Source organism: Puma concolor, chromosome A2 (assembly GCF_028749965.1).
Source record: "Puma concolor isolate L17-30 chromosome A2, mPumCon1.1.hap2, whole genome shotgun sequence".
Lineage (NCBI taxonomy): Eukaryota > Metazoa > Chordata > Mammalia > Carnivora > Felidae > Puma > Puma concolor.
In genome coordinates this window covers 156,794,531-156,813,871 of record NC_141668.1, presented here as the reverse complement: position 1 = coordinate 156,813,871, position 19,341 = coordinate 156,794,531, and the positions used below count along the sequence as shown (strand labels likewise).

General features: G+C 49.7%; 1 protein-coding gene across 1 annotated transcript in view; it reads right to left on the bottom strand.

Moving 5' to 3' along the window:
- The window catches only part of CDCP1 (CUB domain containing protein 1), a 57,441-nt gene that overhangs the window by 15,269 nt on the left and 22,831 nt on the right, over positions 1–19,341 (bottom strand). The window contains exons 2-4 of the mRNA XM_025916539.2: positions 12,000–12,209; positions 7,333–7,695; positions 5,381–5,749 (exon numbers count right to left, since the gene is read on the bottom strand). Of these exons, the coding sequence (XP_025772324.2) occupies positions 5,381–5,749; positions 7,333–7,695; positions 12,000–12,209 (942 nt within the window). The remainder of the gene's footprint in view (positions 1–5,380; positions 5,750–7,332; positions 7,696–11,999; positions 12,210–19,341) is intronic.

Genomic DNA, 19,341 nt, shown 5'->3' with positions numbered 1-19,341 from the left:
CTTGATCACATTCTGTCTCTCTCTCTCTCTCTCTCTCTCAAAAATAAACATTAAAAAAAAATTAAAAAAAAAAAGGACCTTCCCTTTGGGAAGTTCAAAGTTGAGATGTGTTTAAGGTAATACTGCTTTTATTACCTCCATTTTATTTTTTATTTGAAAAATGTTTTTTTTTTTTTTTTAATTTTTTTTTTCAACGTTTATTTATTTTTGGGACAGAGAGAGACAGAGCATGACCGGGGAGGGGCAGAGAGAGAGGGAGACACAGAATCGGAAACAGGCTCCAGGCTCTGAGCCATCAGCCCAGAGCCTGACGCGGGGCTCGAACTCACGGACCGCGAGATCGTGACCTGGCTGAAGTCGGACGCTTAACCGACTGCGCCACCCAGGCGCCCCAATTTGAAAAATGTTTTAATGTGTATTTATTCTTGGCAGAAAGAGAGAGAGAGTGACAGAGTGTGAATGGGGGAGAAGCAGAGAGAGAGGGAGACACAGAATCTGAAGCAGGCTCCAGGCTCTGAGCTGTCAGTACAGAGCCCGACTCAGGGCTTTAACCTGTGAACTGGGAGATCATGACCTGAGCTAAAGTCGGCCACTCAGTGGGACTGAGCCACCCAGGTGCCCCTATTATCTCCATTTTATAAACTACAACTTTGAAGCTTAGAAAGGTTAAGTAATTTTCAGAGAGGCCTGGGTGACTCTGTCGGTTAAGAGTCCTTTTGGTTTCGGCTCAGGTCATGATCTCACAGTTCGTGGGTTCGAGGCCCGTGTCGGGCTCTGTGCTGACAGCACGGAGCCTGCTTGCGATTTTCTGTCTCCCTTTTGCCCCTCCCCCAGTCACCGTCTATATGTCTCTCTTGATCTAAAAATAAATAAACTTAAAAAAAAAAGGATTAAGGGGAGCCTGGGTGGCTCAGTGGGTTGAGCGACCGACTTCAGCTCAGGTCATGATCTCGGGGTTCACGGGTTCGAGCCCTGCATCGGGCTCTGTGCTGACAATTTGGAGCCCGGAGCCTGCTTCGGATTCTGTGTCTCCCTCGCTCTCTGCCCCTCCCCTGCTCGCGCTCTGTCTCTCTGTCTCTCGCTCTCAAAAATAAACATTAAAAGATCTTTTTTCAATGACTCGAAGGGCAGACACAGTAAATTCACGTGCTGCCTCAGGCATGTGCTCCCAGGGGGCCTCAGCTATCAGAGCAAGATGGACGTGCACACCCCTCACCTCTCACAGATGGGAGAAATGGAAATGTCACTATTTACATTCGTAATTCTTGCCTCACCCCACCCTCACCAGGAGGAGGAGGGGGTAGGTGTGACCTTGGCCAACTTACAGCTGAAAGAGACCTCCGATTTGCTCAAGGCTACATCCTGATGGAAGGTTTCCTACCGCGAGAGAATCAGCAGGTGCTTCCTCTTGGTAAAAAACACCGGAGCTGGAGATTTGGAAAGACACTTCCCCCTTAAGAAAAAAGACAACCTTTCACTCCCTGCTACTTACGGACACTGTGGAAACCCCTGAAGGGATGAGCTTATTGACTGAAGTTTCATAAAGGCCCCTCATCATTTTTGTGGCATCTGTAGAGATTTTTTTTTTTAATTTTTTTTTTAAACGTTTATTTATTTTTGGGACAGAGAGAGACAGAGCATGAACGGGGGAGGGGCAGAGAGAGAGGGAGACACAGAATCGGAAACACGCTCCAGGCTCCGAGCCATCAGCCCAGAACCTGACGCAGGGCTCGAACTCATGGACCGTGAGATCGTGACCTGGCTGAAGTCGGACGCTTAACCGACTGCACCACCCAGGCGCCCCGAGATTTTTTTTTTTTAAGTTTATGCACGTATGTTGAGAGAGTGGGGGAGGGGCAGAGAGAGAGGGAGAGAGAGTCCCAAGCAGGCTCCGTACTGTCAGCACAGAGCCCGACTCGGGGCTTGAACCATGAGATCATGACCTGAGCCGAAGTCGGACGCTTAACCGACTGAGCCACCCAGGCACCCCTCTTTTTTTTAATTTTTAAATGTTTATTTTTGAGAGAAGAGAGAGAGAGAGAGAGAGAGAGAGAGGGTGCTTGAGCAAGAGAAGGGCAGAGAGACAGACGGAGACAGAGGATCCGAAGCAAGCTTTGTGTTGACAGCAGCGAGCTTGAAGCGGGGTTCAAACTCACACACCGTGAGATCATGACCTGAGCCCAAGTTGGACGCTCAGCTCCCTGAGCCACCCAGGCGCCCCTGAGCATCCAGCTCCTGATCTCAGCTTAGGTCTTGAGCTCAGGGTTGTGGGATCAAGCCCCACGTTGGACTCCATGCTGGGCATGAAGCCTACTTAAAAAACAAAAACAAAAACAAAAACAAAAGGGCCTGGAATGTGCCAGAAACTGTGGTGGGTGTAGGAAGACGGAGGAATGAGACAAGATTCCTGATTGGGAGGAGGTTAGCGGGACACAGCTGTGCGGACGGATAAATACAACATTGTGCTGAATGCAAACCCCCCCACATGTGTGTGCTTGGGGCGCGGGCTCTGCTCTGGGCAGTTGTTTCTTCTACGGGGGCAAAGGGCGGTCAAGTGAAGGGCAGAGGCTCCTACCGAGGGACTCCGTGTCTTGAAGCAACCCCACAGCTTCTTCCTTCTCATTTCCAAGGCCAAGAAAGAGCAGAAACAAACAGCACACAGACTAGACTCCCTTCCAGTGGCAACGAGAGGCAGCAACCGTCCGGGGGCCTCCTGCGTAGACGGGAAACGCCAGGCTCTGCCTTGAGTCTCCCCCCGGAAATCCTGCCAGCCTGCTCTGCACTCCCCGCCTTGAGCCCCGTGGCACACACACCCCCGAAAACTCCTGGGACGTGACCTCCTGCATCCTGCAAGTCCTGTCTCTTCTGGGTTACAGGCTGTCTCTGAGGTCAAGCGCTGGGTCTTTGATCTAGAACACGTAAGGGCGCTGACCACCTGCCAGGCACTGTGCTACCTCCTTTCATCCTTAGAACATCCCCACGAGGGCGGGCCCACCCTCTCTATTTGAAGTTGAGGAACTGAGTCACACAAAGGTGAGGTGCTCTGTCCACAGTCCCACGGCATGTAGGGAAACTGGGATTCAAACCCACGCAGGCAGATCCCACTTTACGTGAAGCCGGGACACCGCTAAACAGCTTTAAACCGCAGCTAGCGACTCTTTACTTACCTCGAAACTAAAGCCAAACCCTTCTTGATGCGGGTGAAGAAAGCCTGTTTAACAGTCTGATTCGTTGTAGAGATCAACTCAGCTGACGTTCCAGGAAATACAAGAAATCGACAGCACTTACCATAGCTGAGATGGTAAATCTCTCTGTCTCCTAAACTCAAACCCACACCGTTCTTGGGTGGTGGTTTTTAACATTCTGATGATAAAATTGTGACAGTGGGATCATGGAAATACGTCGGTGGACACACACACACACACACACACACACACACAGCTACACCTTCTACACGGTTATTATAAATCAGAAGTCATCTTTGGTCAGGACACGGTGGGGCTGGGGCACCTGGGTGGCTCAGCCAGTTAAGTGTCCAACTCTTGGTTTCGGCACAGGTTATGACCTCACGGTTCATGAGTTCAAGCCCCTGCATCAGCTCTGTGATGACAGCACGGAGCCTGCTTGGGATTCTCTCTCTCCCTCTCTCTCTCTCTGTCCCTTCCCTGCTTGCTCTCTCTCTCTCTCTCTCTCTCAAGATAAATACAAAAACTTAAAAACAAAAATGGATGTGGTGGTGTTGCATCTTCCAGAGATGCCCAGAGGCAGCCCCTTGGGCGGGTCCCACACTGTCACTTTCCAGACATTTATCAGCTCTACTAAAATAAACACCATGGTCCCATTTAACTCCACTCTGAACTCATGTTGTACCTTTTTTTTTTTTTTAAGTTTATTTATTTATTTTGAGAGAGAAAAAGCACAAGTTGGGGAGGGGCAGAGAGATAAGGGAGAGCGAGAATCCCAGGCAGGCTCTACACGGTCAGCTCAGAGCCTGATGTGGGCTTGAACCCGTGAACTGTGAGATCATGCCCTGAGCTGAGGTGAGAGGTTTAATCGACTGAGCCACCCAGGCTCCTTTTATTTCAACAGCTGCGCCACTCCCCGCGGAGCAAAGTTGAAGGAGGCGCTTGCTCTCAGGGGCTGACCTTGTGCTTACGTGACCCTGAGGGTGAGCACCTCCAGAAGGGCAAGTAAGTGCCGCAGAGCAGGTGCTTCCTTCAATGTCGCCACCTGGGCACGTGGCCTCCCCCTACTTCCGGCCCTGACTCCCCTTTTCTAGGTTCGTGGCATCTCAGTAACTGTGTGTAGAGTGATGTAAACCCCCCACTCGGGGTTCAGAATGATCCAGAGCACAGGCTCTGGGTTCTGGGCTTGCTCTGCTCCAGACAAGCTACGTGACGTTGGGCTAGTTCTATAAGCAATCTGGGCCTCTTGGTTTTCCGGCAGTAATTGAGGGTAATACCCGCCTCCCCTCTGGGGTTGTAATAAGGATTAGCTGAGGCAGTGTAAGTGGTTGCTTAGGTCAGGGCTTGGCATGGAGTGTGTGCCCACAGTACGGATGGGGCACTCAGCCAATAAAACTGGGTTCGTTATTGCTGATGGTGGCCGTGCAATGTGAATCCTGATTCACATCGAGGGTCAAGACATGTGATACAGAAAGTAACCTCCCAAAACTTTCATTAAAAACAACTTAGCCTAGGGGCGCCTGGGTGGCTCAACGGGTGAAGTGTCCAACTTCGACTCAAGTCGTGATCTCACGGTTTGTGGGTTCGAGCCCCGCGTCGGGCTCTGTGCTGACAGCTCAGAGCCTGGAGCCTGCTTCGGATTCTGTGTCTCCCCCTCTCTCTGCCCCTCCCCCACTCGTGCTCTCTCTCTCTCTCTCTCTCTCTCAAAAATAAATAAACATTAAAAAAAGTGAAAACAACAACAACAGCTTAGCCTGGGGCCACCTGGGTGGCTCAGTCGGTTAAGTGTCCGACTCGGTTTCAGCTCTGGTCGAGATCTCGCAGTTCTTGAGTTCAAGCCCCACATCGGACTCTGCGCTGACAGTGGAGAACCTGGTTGGGCCTCTCTCTCTCCCCATCTCTCTCTGGCCCTCCCACCTTCTCTCTCTCTCTCTCTTTCTCAAAATAAATACACTTAAAAAAACAAATAACTTGGCCTGAATGCAAGTTTGCATTTGCTTCTCGCAGTGGGTGTTCACCAGCGAGCCCGTCTTACTGCCTGGCAACGCACGTCCTGAAACTCTTACAGGGTCCAGAGTTCAGGTGTTCCAGAAGCCACAGGTGAGAAACAGAAAGGGAACCTCACGCCAAGCGGACTATCCAGGAGGGAAAGAAAGAGCTGGAGGAGGAGGGAAAGGAAAGCGGGGCTCACTTACTGCTTTCATTCTGTGGATGTTGGACCAAAACTTGAAACTGCAGCCGGAGGATCCCTGGGTTTTGGGCGTCTTGGTCGCAGCCCTGGAGAGACAGGTTGAAGTTCCCAGCCATGTTCCCGGGCTGCTTGTCCCCCAGCTTGAACACCTCGGGGTTGGTGGTGGAGCCCGGGATATAGTATTCAACCCGTTCCTCTTTCTTCTCGCAGTTGGAGACGTTGAAGTGAAGGAAGGAGACGCTGGCCCGCAGGTGCGGGGGAACGACGAACTGCCAGGTCATGAGCTCGTCCTCAGGGAAGCCATCCGGGTAGTTGGCAGACATCAGGGTGGCGGAACCTTCACCTTCGAACACGGATTCGATGATGCACAGCCCTATAGGGAGCGGGGCCCAAACGAGAAAAAACGGGAGGTGATGAGACCCTTGTCCTGGCTGTTGGTGGACGGTGGGCAACGGGGTCAGGAAGAGGGGAGGGCGGCTCTCAGCTCCCGAGCTCTGGGTCTGGTCTCATCCTCACTAAGGATACATCAGTGGCGGGTGAGGAGGTGTTTACCAACCCGGCAGGGGGAGAAAAGCACCCTAACGTGGGGCGCCTGTCCATTTCCTCGCACCGTGGCTGATTTCAAGCACGAATGTGGAGTCGAGAGCAGACGTGCAGTAGCTTGTCGCCGTATGGTGTCGCCACCGTAGAGGCACAGTCAGCCTAAATAACCTCAGGAGCACAGAGAACCATCAAATGTGGTGAAATCATTAGGAAGTGATGAGTTCTGAGCGCGTATTACCATTGTTTCTTTTTTTTTTTTTTTATTTTTTTTTTTTAATGTTTTTATTTATTTTTGAGACAGAGAGAGGCAGAGCATGAGCAGGGGAGGGGCAGAGAGAGAGGGAGACACAGAATCAGAAGCAGGCTCCAGGCTCGGAGCTGTCAGCCCAGAGCCCGACTCGGGGTTCGAACTCACAGACTGTGAGATCATGACCTGAGCCGAAGCCGGACACTCGACCGACTGAGCCACCCAGGCGCCCCTTTTGTTTCTAATTTAACTGTGAGTTTGTGTGATTTTATCTTCATCAGCAGCTCCGTTTAAGCCTCAGCTCACAAAATTCCCGAGCAGTTTAGCACCCCCCTCTGGCAAGCCACCGACACAATTACAGAAAACGTGACGGGGTTAGCCGACAGGACAAAGAAATGAGGGACGGGGTCTTCAAGAGAGGTCTGTGGAGCCAATCCCACTTCGTGTTGTGCGAACAAACCTCACAGGCAACAAAGGACCAAGAAAAGAGAGTGGCATCACGGTTTGTTTATGAGGGAAGGGTGACGGGGCGCCTGGGTGGCTCAGTCGGTTAAGCATCCGACTTTGGCTGGGATCATGATCTCACGGTTCGTGAGTTCGAGCCCCAAGGCGGGCTCTGTGCTGACCGCCGGGAGCCTGGAAACTGCTCTGAGTCTATGTCTCTCTCTCGTTCTCTCTCTGCCCCTCCCCTGCTCACACACTGTCTCTCTTTCAAAAATGACTAAACGTGGGGCGCCTGGGTGGCTCAGTCGGTTAAGCGTCTGACTTTGGCTCAGGTCATGATCTCGCGGTCCGTGAGTTCGAGCCCCGCGTCGGGTTCTGTGCTGACAGCTCAGAGCCTGGAGCCTGCTTCCGATTCTGTGTCTCCCTCTCTCTCTGACCCTCCCCTGTTCATGCTCTGTCTCTCCCTGTCTCAAAAATAAATAAAATGTTAAAAAAAAATTTTTTTTTAAAATGACTAAACGTTAAAAAAATTTTTTTTCTAAATAGAGAAGGGTGACTTCACACCAGGAGATCCGCACCACTTACAGAAGAGTGAGATCTTCCTTCAAGATATTCATACCATACTGCCCAACACCTGACTGTCTAGAGCAACGGGCATTTTTTGTTTTGGTATGTTTCAGCCTCAGCAAACGGTGGGGACGGAGGAGGGGAGGTGTGCTCACGTTTTATAGAAGACCGGTTTGCGATGCTGAAGCCAGAGACGTTTCTCTTGTGGAACCACGGCAAGTGTAAGGCCATTTTCACCCCTTCTTGCATTTTGATGCGGGACACAGTGCCGTTGCTGCAGAAGGTTCCGATTCTCACCACGGTGGCATCGATGCGGCCGCTGATGTTGTAAGTGACTCCGTCTGGGCAGCTCGCCCCCGGCCCCACCTGCCTCAGGCGAGGGACCGAGAACTGCAGCTCTAGACCAATGCTCTTGTGAGCCTTGACGTCCCAGATGAAAGTTCTGTTGACGGCGGGCAGCACCGATGTTGACGGCTGAAGCTGGACCTCCCCGAAAGGACACGGGCCTGACATGCAGTCTGAAACACAGCCACAAGAGCAAGCTTGGTCACAGATGCTACCAGGCCACGCACTGTGCCTCTCGACCCCTGTAGGAGAAGCCGGGGGGCACCGCCAGGCAGAGGCGTGATCTCCTGGCTGCGTGAGTGTTGGTGGCCAACAGCTCACTCTTCTCTGGGGAGTCGCCTAGGCCGGGGGAGCCCCCTTTGGCCAGAAAGCCTGAGAGTTGTCCTGCACCTACCCCTGCCCCCCAAGGTGGGTAGCAGCCCACGGCCGATCGCTGCCCAAGGCTGGGGGGAACAAGCCTGACCTCCCTGTCTCATGTGACAGCCTGGGGATGCCCTCTGACACCAGCATCAGCCTGTGGTTCCACTAGCTAAAACCACACCTTTGCTTCCTTCTTCCCTTGGCTCTACCCTGCTTTTCTCACTGCTCTGTAAGTGTCCTCCAAGGGTACTCTCTCGACAAATGACTTAAAAAAAATCCCCATCTCGGGGTGCCTGGGTGGCTCAGTCGGTTAAGCTTCTGACTTCGGCTCAGGTCATGATCTCACGGTTCATGAGTTTGAGACCGGCATTGGGCTCTCGGCTGTCGGCACGGACAGAACACGCTTCGGATCCTCTGTCCCCTCGTCTTTCCCCCTCTCTTGCTCATTCTCCCTCTTTCTCAAAAATAAATAAACATCAAAAATAATTAAAAAAATTTTTTAACGTTTTATTTTTTGAGAGACAGAGCACGAGCAGGGGAGGGGCAGAGTCTACAGCAGGCTCCAGGCTCTGAGCTGTCTGCACAGGGCCCGATGCAGGGCTCGAACCCACAAACTGCAAGATCATGACCTGAGCCGAAGTCAGAGGCTTAACGGACTGAGCCACCCAGGCGCCACCCCCCCCCGCCTTTTTTTTTTAAAGGCTAGCAGCTGATGACATCCTCTGATGTACTTTTGTTTCCCAAGACTCTTAAAACAAAGCAAGAACGCTGTTCTCGAGGAGGAAGGAAGCATGTGGAAGAAGGGACAGAGAGCAGACACAGAATAGTAAGGCTTCCGTTGTCTCCCGTGCAGGGAATCTGAACGGTGCCTTGGCTTCCGGCCACTCTAAGGGGACCCTTCGAACCCTTACTGCTGCTCCAGTGGGGTGTCCAAAAGCACCGGCAACGTGAAGCGGGATCATGGGAGTCTTTCAGAGCTGTCTGAGGACCCCCTGAGGTCATTCACGCCCAAACACTCATTTTTGCAAAGCAGTCCTGGAACCTCGGTGACAAGTGTGTTTGCAACGCACAGCCCCCCAGGAGGAAAGCCCGGGCTGTGGCTGGTCCGCCCGAGTTCATGCCAGCACAGTGTGCTGCCTGACCTACGAAACAGGGTTAGATAACAAGGTGACGGAGTTGGCTAAAATTAGATTTTGTGTGTGGGTAAGGATAGTCCCTGTTTTTAGGAGCTCAGGGAAACTCCACTCCGTGAAGCCGTTTCTTTCTGGGCTTTGCAGCCACGCCTCCAGTGTGCCCAGGGCCCCATGGAGTGGCTCCTGCTGGGCTCCTGTGGGATCCCTTCACCCTATTTAGACAGTGGTTTTCTTTTTTAGGCTCTGGAGCATTTTGATATGAGGGTTGGAAGAGCTTTATTCCATGAGTCGGGAAATGCCACCTCTTTCTGTGCTCTAGAACAGGGAGGGGGTCAGCAAATCACAGCTCGTGGGCTCAGTCCAGCCCAATACCTGCTACTGAGAAGAGACATGTGGGACGGCGCTGCCCATACGTTCAGCTGTTATCCGTGGCTGATTTCGTGGTGTCCCAGCGCGGAGCTCAGTGGTTGGGCGGAGACGCTCTGAGATATTTACCATCCCGTCTTTTACAGAAAAGGTTTGCCAACCCTCTCCTAGAATGTTCTTTTTTTTTTTTTTAATTTGAAGAGGACACGGAGAGAGAGAGAATCCCAAACAAAATCCAAAATCAAGAGTCGGGTGCTCAACTGACTGAGCCACCCAAGTGCCCCTAGAACGGTTTAAATATTATAGAAATGATCTTCTCCTCGATGTATTACAGGATCCTCTATGAAACCATCTCTAATAAACCCAAACCCCACTTTCCTCCATCTTGCACATTTTTTTCCAACCTCCTCCTCGGTTATTTATTGATTTGGGTTTCCTACCTTTCTATGAGTCAATCTGGCTCACTGAATTTTCCCTGAAAATTATTCCTTTTATTCAGATTTTCACATTTCTACCATAATGCTGTACACAGTCTATTTTAGAAATCGCCTCTGTAAATGTCACGAAAGCAACATTTAGCCTTTCAAAGCTGTACATTTGTATTTTCTCTGTCTTTTTTCCAGCAGACTAGTCAGAGATCTGTCTATTTAATTAGTCTTTATAGAGAACCACACCTTAGCTTTAGTTACCAGATGGAGTTTCAAAAGCTGCTGGTAAGCACTTTAATTTCTTTTCTTTTTCTGAATGCCTTCTTCCTAAGATTTATTTTACCCCTTTCCTTGCTTATCTATTGCCTGATTCATTTATTTTCAATGGAAAGCAAAGAAATTAAAAAAAACTTAATGTTTATTTATTTTTGAGAGAGAGAGAGATGGAGCGTGAGCAGGGGAGAGGCAGAGAGTGAGAGAGACATAGAATCTGAAGCAGGCTCCGGGCTCTGAGCTGTCAGCACAGAGCCCGATGCGGGGCTCGAACTCAGAAACCATGAGATCATGACCTGAGCAGAAGTCAGACGCTCAACCCACTGAGCCACCCAGATGCTCCAGCAAAGACATTTTTTGAGTATGGCTTTGATTGGATCCCAAATAGTGCTCTCCTTGATGTTACGACATCTATGTTCCTAGCTGGCATGCCCACCTTAAAACGACTAGGAAATTACACATTTAATTCTTTCTGCCTGGTTATTATATCTTATGTTAATCTCTCATCCCAAGTTCAAGTTGTGAGTAATAGTAATAATGTCAGAGTCATCGTTTGTTGAATCCTTGTGTGTCAAACATCACCAGTGTATTAGTTTATTTCACCCTCATGAGAACCCTACTGGTTGGTACAATGACTCTTATTTCACAGACTAAAAAACTAAGTCACAAAGCAGTTAAGTGACTTATACAAAGCCACGTGATGAGCTCACATGACCAGGAGCCTGAAGCTTGAAGCCAGACCAGATCCCTCAGCCTCAAAAATTCTGTTTTTCCCCATCGTGCTTCGCGGACCCACCTCTCCACCCTTATCTGCTCAACCCTCCAATTCCTTTTCTTTTTTTAAAAAGATTTTATTTTTAAGTCATCTCTACATCCAACATGGGACTCAAACCCTGAGATCAAGAGTTGCACGTTCCACCCGACTAGGCCACCCAGGCGCCCCTCCAATTTCTTTGTCTTCCAACTCCTTGCTTTTTGCTCCTTGTTGGCAAAATTTTAGCCTACAATTAAATTAGTTTAAATTTGAGGGGCGCCTGGGTGGCTCAGCCGGTTGAGTGTCCGACTTCGGCTCAGGTCATGATCTCACGGTTCATGAGTTCGAGCCCCATGTCAGGCTCTGTGCTGACAGCTCGGAGCCTGGAGCCTGCTTCGGATTCTGTATCTCCTCTCTCTGCCCCTTCCCAGCTCACACTCTGTCTCTCTCTGTCTCTCCAAAATGAATAAATGGTAAAAAAATTAAAAAATAATAAATTAGTTGAAATTTGAGTTAAATTAGCTTTAAGGTTTTCGTTTAAAAACTTTGAACCTCAGTTGAAAAACACTTTAGCACATCAGCTGGAGCATCCCAGACCTGAAGATCTGAAGTTCTATCAAGAAACAGTGTGGTGGGGTGCCTGCGGGGGTTGGGGGAGGCTCAGTCTGTTCGTTGTCTGACTCTTGATTTTGGCTCAGGTTACAATCTCATGGTTTGTGAGACTGAGACCCGCCTTGGGCTCTGCCCTGACCAAGGGGAGCCTGCTTGGAATTCTCTGTCTCCTCCCTCCCCCCGTCTGCCCCTCCCCATCTTGTGCACTCGAGTGCATGCTCTAAATGAATGAATGAATGAATGAATGAATAGAAACCATGCAGCACAGTGGTGGCAGGCAAATCCTGGGGCCAGAATACCTCAGTGCTTGTCCTGCTGCTTTAGTCGCTATGTCATTTTAGACAAGTTACCGTCTTGGTGAGTTTCTCACAAGGCTGTTTTGGAGATTCAAGACCTTAACCTGTGTAAAGCACTCAAAACCATACGTGGCCACATAACAGCTAAACAGAGTGTGGAGTTTCAGAACAGCTCTTACCTCCCTAGCATTAGAGACCGGCTCAGCACCGGAAAGAGAGGCAGGGAGGCCAAACAGGTCACGAGTGTGTACTTACCAATATTCTTCTGGATCTCGATGACAAAGTGCTTCTCTGGGTCCCGGCAGTTAAAGGAAAAGACCGCCTTTTCTCCGGATTTGATGGTCAATGTGGTTAAGTGTCCTTTAGTACTGATGATGTAACAGGGTTTCACCGGCAGCGTGGGGGTCCCAGGTTTTATGAGAACTGTAATGCCACTTCCGTGTGGCACAGCAATCTCGGAAGCTTCTGGAAGAAGGAAGAAAAATGGGAGTGAGCAGGAGGCTTTAGATCTCCAAACGTGCTGCTTTCCCCTCCCCCCCGCTGGTCCAGGGAGCCCCCCACTTTGACACCTTTGTTCCCTCCCTCCTGGTCTGAGAAGGAGAGTGATGTAAAATAAAATGTCAGTGCTGTCCTTACCGATGGGAAAGTGCCAGGCTATGGCCGATGGGGTGCTGACAAGTATCTCTTGTTTGCTTTATTGAAAAAAACCTTTTTTTAAGTTTATTGATTTTTGAGAGACAGAGCATGAGTGGGGGAGGGACAGAGAGAGAGGGAGACACGGAATCCGAAGCAGGCTCCAGGCTCCGAGCTGTCAGCGCAGAGCCCAATGCGGGGTCTGAACTCACGAACTGTGAGATCATGACCTGAGCCGAAGTCGGATGCTTAACCGACTGAGCCACCCAGGCACCCCTCTTGTTTGCTTTATTAATGTTTCTAAAAATTAAAAACACTGCACCACATCCTAGATGCCTTGAGCAGTATATATTCACGTACCCCATCTATGCAGCATAAACAGCAATCAGAGACACTGTCACACCTCTTCTCAATATGACCAGAGACGAAAGTCCACGTACAGTCTATGTACACAGGGACATATTTGTTTGCAACGAGCCGCTGTCTCCTGCCCTGAGCGCTTCACATGCCCAGGATATGCCTATATTTAGTAGTGGAGGCTAGGAAAATGTTTGCAGAAATTAGATACAAACATGGTGTGTCAACCAACTTTGAAAGAGCTGAAGAGCGCTAATACCGTAGACTGGGGTTCTGCAAAATGATCTGAATGGACAACACCAAGCCGGCGAGACGGCGGTTGATCATTGAACAGAGGGGTACGTACCGGTCAGGACGGGGCCCTGATTCATGAACAAGTGCCATCTCGGCCCCTTCTGTGACTTGGATCCTGATTTGGGGTCACTGAGTAGCTGACGGCCTGGGGGCAGTGGATGATGGGGCAGTCATGTGTAGGGGAGTCCCGTGGAGGGAACCCAGGGGCTCGTGGAGAGACGTGCGGGGCTGATGTGGGTGTTCTGTTCCACCACGTTCTGGCACAAAGGACGGTTAGTACCTGTTATGGCACTTGCCCATGGAAGGTGCCCAGTAAGTCTTCAGCCAATGAATCAATAGCAATCTAACCAGCTATGCTTTTCCCACCCTTTTAAAAAATTTATTTTGGGGCACCTGGGTGGCTCAGTCATTTACGCATCTGACTTCAGCTCAGGTCATGATCTCACGGTCCATGAGTTCGAGCCCTGTGTCAGGCTCTGTGCTGACAGCTCAGAGCCTGGAGCCTGTTTCGGATTCTGTGTCTCCCTCTCTCTCTGCCCCTCCCCTGCTCTCACTCTGTCTCTCTCTGTCTCTCAAACGTGAATAAATGTTAAAAAAAAACTTTTTAAAAGCAAATTTATTAAGGGGCGCCTGGGTGGCTCAGTTGGTTAAGCGTCTGACTCTTGTTTTCAGTTCAGGTCATGACCTCATGGTTCATGGGTTCAAGCCCCCACCTAGGGCTTGGTGCTGAACGTGAAGCCTGCTTGGGATTCTCTCTCTCCCCCTCTCTCTGCCCCTCCCCTGCTCACGTGAGCACGTGCTGTGTCTCTCTCGGGCACTCTCTCTCTCAAAATAAAAAATAAATAAAATCAACTTTATTGAGCTGTAGTTTACGTACATTAAAAAGGACCCACTCATTTTAAGAGTTTTGACAGATGTATATACACATGACCACTATCACAATCAAGATCTAAAAAATTTTCGTGGTCCCTAAACGTTCCTTTAATGTCCCTTTGCAGTCAACTTCGGCTTCTGGTCCCAGAAAACTTATCGGTTGGTTTTGCCCGATCCAGACCTTCATATAAACAGAATCCTACAGTATATTCTCTTTGGTACCTGGTTTCTTTGCTTAGCACGTTTGTGAGATCAATCCACTGTTCCCTCAGGGATTAGTACTTTGTTTCTTTTTATTCCTAAGTAGTGTTGTATTATCTGTATAGACCATGGTGTATTTATTTCCATGCACCTGTTGGGTGACAAGTGAGTTCCTTCTAGTTTTTTGACCAGCCCCTTGCTTCATTTGGATCAAAACTGCTAGCCTGCATGAGGGCTACATGCACTTTCCTCCCGTGGGAAGGTATGAACCCACTTGCATTCCCCAGGCCAGCAGCTACGTGATAAAATGTTGGGACTTCCGTCAGCCTCTTCTTGAACCTCTCTCCCCCTTGTTCGCTCTGCTCTGGCCTGACCAGCCAGCCGCTCTTGACGTAGTGTGGAAGTTGATCCCTCGGTCTGTGATAGTGAACTGCAAATATCTTGTCCATTTTTATCGGTAAGAACTTTACCCTCTTTGGGCCTCCGTTCCTCCATTTATAAAAGGAGGGGGCTAGGCCAGAAAAAATCAACCATTTCCTGCCAGCTCCCAGTCTGTGATCAGTACCTGAGAAAGAAGTGACCTTGCAACTGTACGCATTCCCAGCTACTGCCCGGCAGCGACACATGCCTCAGGGCGCCAGGACACCAGCTCAGGTGCCTTCCTGACTTTGCTTTCAAGACGGCCTCGGTTTGCATTTTTGGAGCAAAATGTCTTAATCTCTCCAACTTCAGCTTGTACCCCTCTCTGCTTTGGTCACCGTGCTCAGTGACCACCTTTGCCTTCTTTCTTGACCACACGAACCTCTTTCCCATCCCCAGGGCCTTTGCGCGTGCTGGTCCTGGTTTCTATGAAGCTATTTCTCTAGCAAGAGCTGGGTCCTTTTGGTCCTTCCAGTCTCAGCTCAAAGGTCATGTCTTCAGAGTGACCTTCCCTGACCAGCCTCCTCCAGTGCTCCCCTCCTCCCCCCCCCAGTCTTCCTGCTTTTATGTCCCTCCCTGCTCTAGTCTTTGAGAGTGTTTATTTGTTTTCGCCTCCTATGATCAGAACGGGAGCAACTTCCTACTGGAAGGCAGCAGGAATTTCCCTGTCCTTTTCGGTGGTGGCCTCGGGATCCAGACAGTGCCTGCTGTCCCCATGGAGGCTGAAGTGACGTTTAAAATCTTCAGGGACGGATCTGAAGGCTCGGGGGCTCTCTAAGACATCAGGTTAAAATGAATCCAGGGGCACGTGGGAGGCTCAGTCGGTTAAGCGGCTGCCTTCGGCTCAGGTCATGATCTCGTGGTTCGTGAGTTTGAGCCCTGCATCAGGCTCTCTGCTGTGTGTGCAGAGCCCTCTTCAGATCCTCTGTCTCCCTATCTCTCTGCCCCTCCCCCGCTTGTGTGCACCTGTGCATTCTCTCTCTCTCAAAACTAAATAAAAACTTAAAATGAGGGGCGCCTGGGTGGCGCAGTCGGTTAAGCGTCCGACTTCAGCCAGGTCACGATCTCGCGGTCCGTGAGTTCGAGCCCTGCGTCAGGCTCTGGGCTGATGGCTCGGAGCCTGGAGCCTGTTTCCGATTCTGTGTCTCCCTCTCTCTCTGCCCCTCCCCCGTTCATGCTCTGTCTCTCTCTGTCCCAAAAATAAATAAAAAACGTTGAAAAAAAATTAAAAAAAAAAAACAAACTTAAAATGAATCCAGATGCGTGTTCGGAAACCCAGTTGCCAGGCTTCCACGCAAGCGGTATATGTCAACCTTGTGTTCTTTTTCTGTAGTCGTGAAAACGTCTTACCACGTTATTGGTAAAAAAAAAATTCCTGGAACACCCAGTCCCGGGAGGCATGGCATGCTCTCTACGGCCTCCGACCCCGGGTCTCTGGTGGGGCTAATTCATTGCACCCAGTGTCTGGACTGCAGCCCAGCTTAGCCAGGTTATCACCTTCCTCCCCATTCTCACTTCTCTTCTGTCTCTGTTTACACCCTTTGGCCACAGCATTATTTCAAAATTCCTGACACCAGGGGCACCTGGGTGGCTCAGTTGGTTAAACATCTGATTTCGGCTCAGGTCACGATCTCGAAGTTTGTGGGTTCGAGGGCCGCGTCGGGCTCTGTGCTGTGAGCTCGGAGTCTGCTTTGGATCCCCTGTTTCCCTCTCTCTCTCTGCCCCTCCCCTGCTCCTGCTCTTTCTCTCTCAAAAACAAACAAGCAGTAAAAAAAAACACATCCTGACTCTATAATTATTACGGTTATTTTAATTAAGTGTTAGACCCTAAGCAGCCCAGCAGTTGCCTAATGCTGGAGGTGGGGGCAGGGGCTGGGGTCCCAGGGGGCAGAGGAGTCTTTGCAGGATGGGAGGACCATTCTGTGTCTTGACCATGGAGGTGACTGCGCATTGCACACTAATGCCACAACTCATCAAACTGTACACTTAAAATTGGTGAAGTTTATTATATGGAACTTATGCCTTAATAAACTAAAAAGAGGAAAAAAAACGTGTGTTAGGAAGATTGTGTTACTACATAAAGTAGGCACTTAATAAATGACTAAAGGAGTAGTCGTGACCACAGTTAAAATATTGCTAAATAAAATCTTGGGGGTGGGCCTTGTTTCTCTCGTGGCATGTGTAATATTTTAAAATATCCCTAAATTAGATTTGGAGAACAAAGCTGATCTCACTACAATGCCTCCACTCAGCTTTTCTTTTCCTTTAAAAAAATGAAAAAAAAAAATATTTATTTATTTTTGAAGCCAGAGACAGACAGAGTGTGCGTGGGGAGGGGCAGAGAGGGAGACACAGAATCCGAAGCAAGCTCCAGGCTCCAGCTGTCAGCACAGAGCCGGACAAGGGGCTCGAACCCACGGACCGCAAGATCATGACCTGAGCTGAAGTTGGATGCTTAAATGACTGAACCACCCAGGCACCCCATCAGCTTTTCTCTCCTGCTTCCAGGCAGGTCAGTACCCCCAACTAATTCTGGGTATACAACAATCTGTTTTACTATTAGTGACAGTCCGGGAAAAGTGGACAATCTTTTTTAGCAAAGTTTTTTTCTTTCAGAATCTATGAAATCACGTATTCATTCAACAAACATCGTCTGGGTTAATAGTATGTTCTAGGAAACCATACTTGGTACACATGATTCCATGACAAAAATTGCTGGAGTTCCTGCCCCCACGGAGTTAACAGTCCAGATTGGGGGTTTCTAAAAGGCCTCTGGAGGGTTTTAAGAATGATGAAGTCCCAATCGGACCTAGGGATTTCTACTGGAAACACTTTTTTTCTGTCTCTGCTGGGATTCACTTCTACTATTTTTTTTTCCATATGGAAAGCCAGCTCTAATTATTGAATACACCAATCCTTCCTTCACAAATCGCTAATGCTACCTCTGTTACATGTACATATGATGTTTATTTATTTTTGAGAGAGAGACAGAGTGCGAGAAGAGGAGGGTCAGAGAGAGAGGGAGGCACAGAATTGGAAGCAGGCTCCAGGCCCTGAGCTGTCAGCACAGAGCCCGACACGGGGCTCGAACCCACGGACCGTGAGATCATGACCCGAGCCGAAGTCGGCCGCTTAACTGACTGAGCCACCCAGGCCCCCCTATATTTTTTATTTTGGGTCAAAATAACCTAGATTTACATTCTAACTCATTCTGCAAACAAAGAAGATGAAGCTTTGAAAGGGTTCAATGACTCACTTCAGTTGTACTTTATCATCTCACAATGTTTCTTTGTTCTGCCTCCCAGGTGACCTCCCCCCCCCCCCCCCCCCGCCCCCCAGCACATTCTACTGCCCAGCAGTGGTTCATAGCTCTCCTTTAGTACCCCAGACCAGAGAATCTCCACCTGGCTTCCTCGCCCACAGGAAACACGTGCAAGAAAGCCAAGGCCCACCCACCTTTGCAGCAGGAGGGGAAGATTTACATGACAGGCTGTTTCCTAAGGTCACAGCCAAGGACACATTACCCACAGGACAGCCCTCCTCATCTTCAGTGATGAATATATTAGCAGAAGGGGGAGATGGGGAGCGAGAGGCTGATGACCCAGCTTTGTACCCACTTGAAATCCAGAATCACCCCCTTCTCCGCCTCCCCCGCCCCCAGCCCTTCCATTCAGTGGCAGAGAGACCCCTCATTGCTTGAGTGAAATCACTTAAAACTCATCACAGATGCTCGGAGTTTGAGAACGTCATGTTGCGTGCACCTTTCTGTCTTCTGCATTCCCCACCATTAATCATACCATGAAATCGGAAATTCCAACACCGCGGAATAAATCTCAGCCTCCCACCCCGGCCACCGCCCCCCGGGTCAGCACATCTGAGTGTTTGACAGACGTGCTGTAATTTACAGAAAGTGGTTGGGTGGGGGTGGGGGTGCCTGGGTGGCTCAGTCAGGTGAGCGTCCGACTTCGGCTCCGGTCATGATCTCACGGTCCGTGAGTTCGAGCCCCTCATTGGGCTCTGTGCTGACAGCTCAGAGCCTGGAGCCTGCTTCCCGCTCACACTCTGTCTCTCTCTGTCTCAAAAATAAATACACATTTAAAGAAAGTGGTTGGGCTTTTTCTTCTTCACCATCTCTTTCTTTTGCCTCCCCAGGAACTTGGTATTTCGCTGGTGTAGTAATTTTGGAAGATCTATTACCCAGGTTCACAGAAACTCAGACAAAGCTCCAGATTCTGGCGTGATTTCCAGGTCTTCCGAGTGGAAAGAAATCCAAGCCAAGTCAAGCCCAGCCTCGTGGAAAGCAGCGAGCGGGCTCGCGGGCTCCGGGCATTCGGGAAAGCTTGCAGGCGACGGGCTTGGGGTCATGAATCACACCTCTCCTCACTCTCCTGCCTTCCGACCACTCCTTATTAGGATAACTTCGCTAGTTTCTGCCTCACCAGCGGCATCTCAGGCGGAAATTTCCAATTGTTTTAATCACCATTCATTAATCACCGTATCACAGGATATTATACAAACACCCCTGTTCTTTCTTCTCCCTGCCATCCTATCTCTTTGCAAGGGAAAGACAAGGCAAGGAAAATAAACCCAAAGAAGGGGATTCCACCAGATACACATCAGGGGACTTATCTGCTCCCAGATTTGTCAAATACAGGGTTTTTTTGTTTAAAAAATTTTTTTTAATGTTTATTTATTTTTGAGAGAGAGAGAGAGACTGTGAGTGGGGAAGGGGAAGAGAGAGACAGGGAGGTACAGAATCTGAAGCAGTTTCCAGGCTCTGAGCTATTAGCACAGAGCCTGATGTGGGGCTCGAACTCAC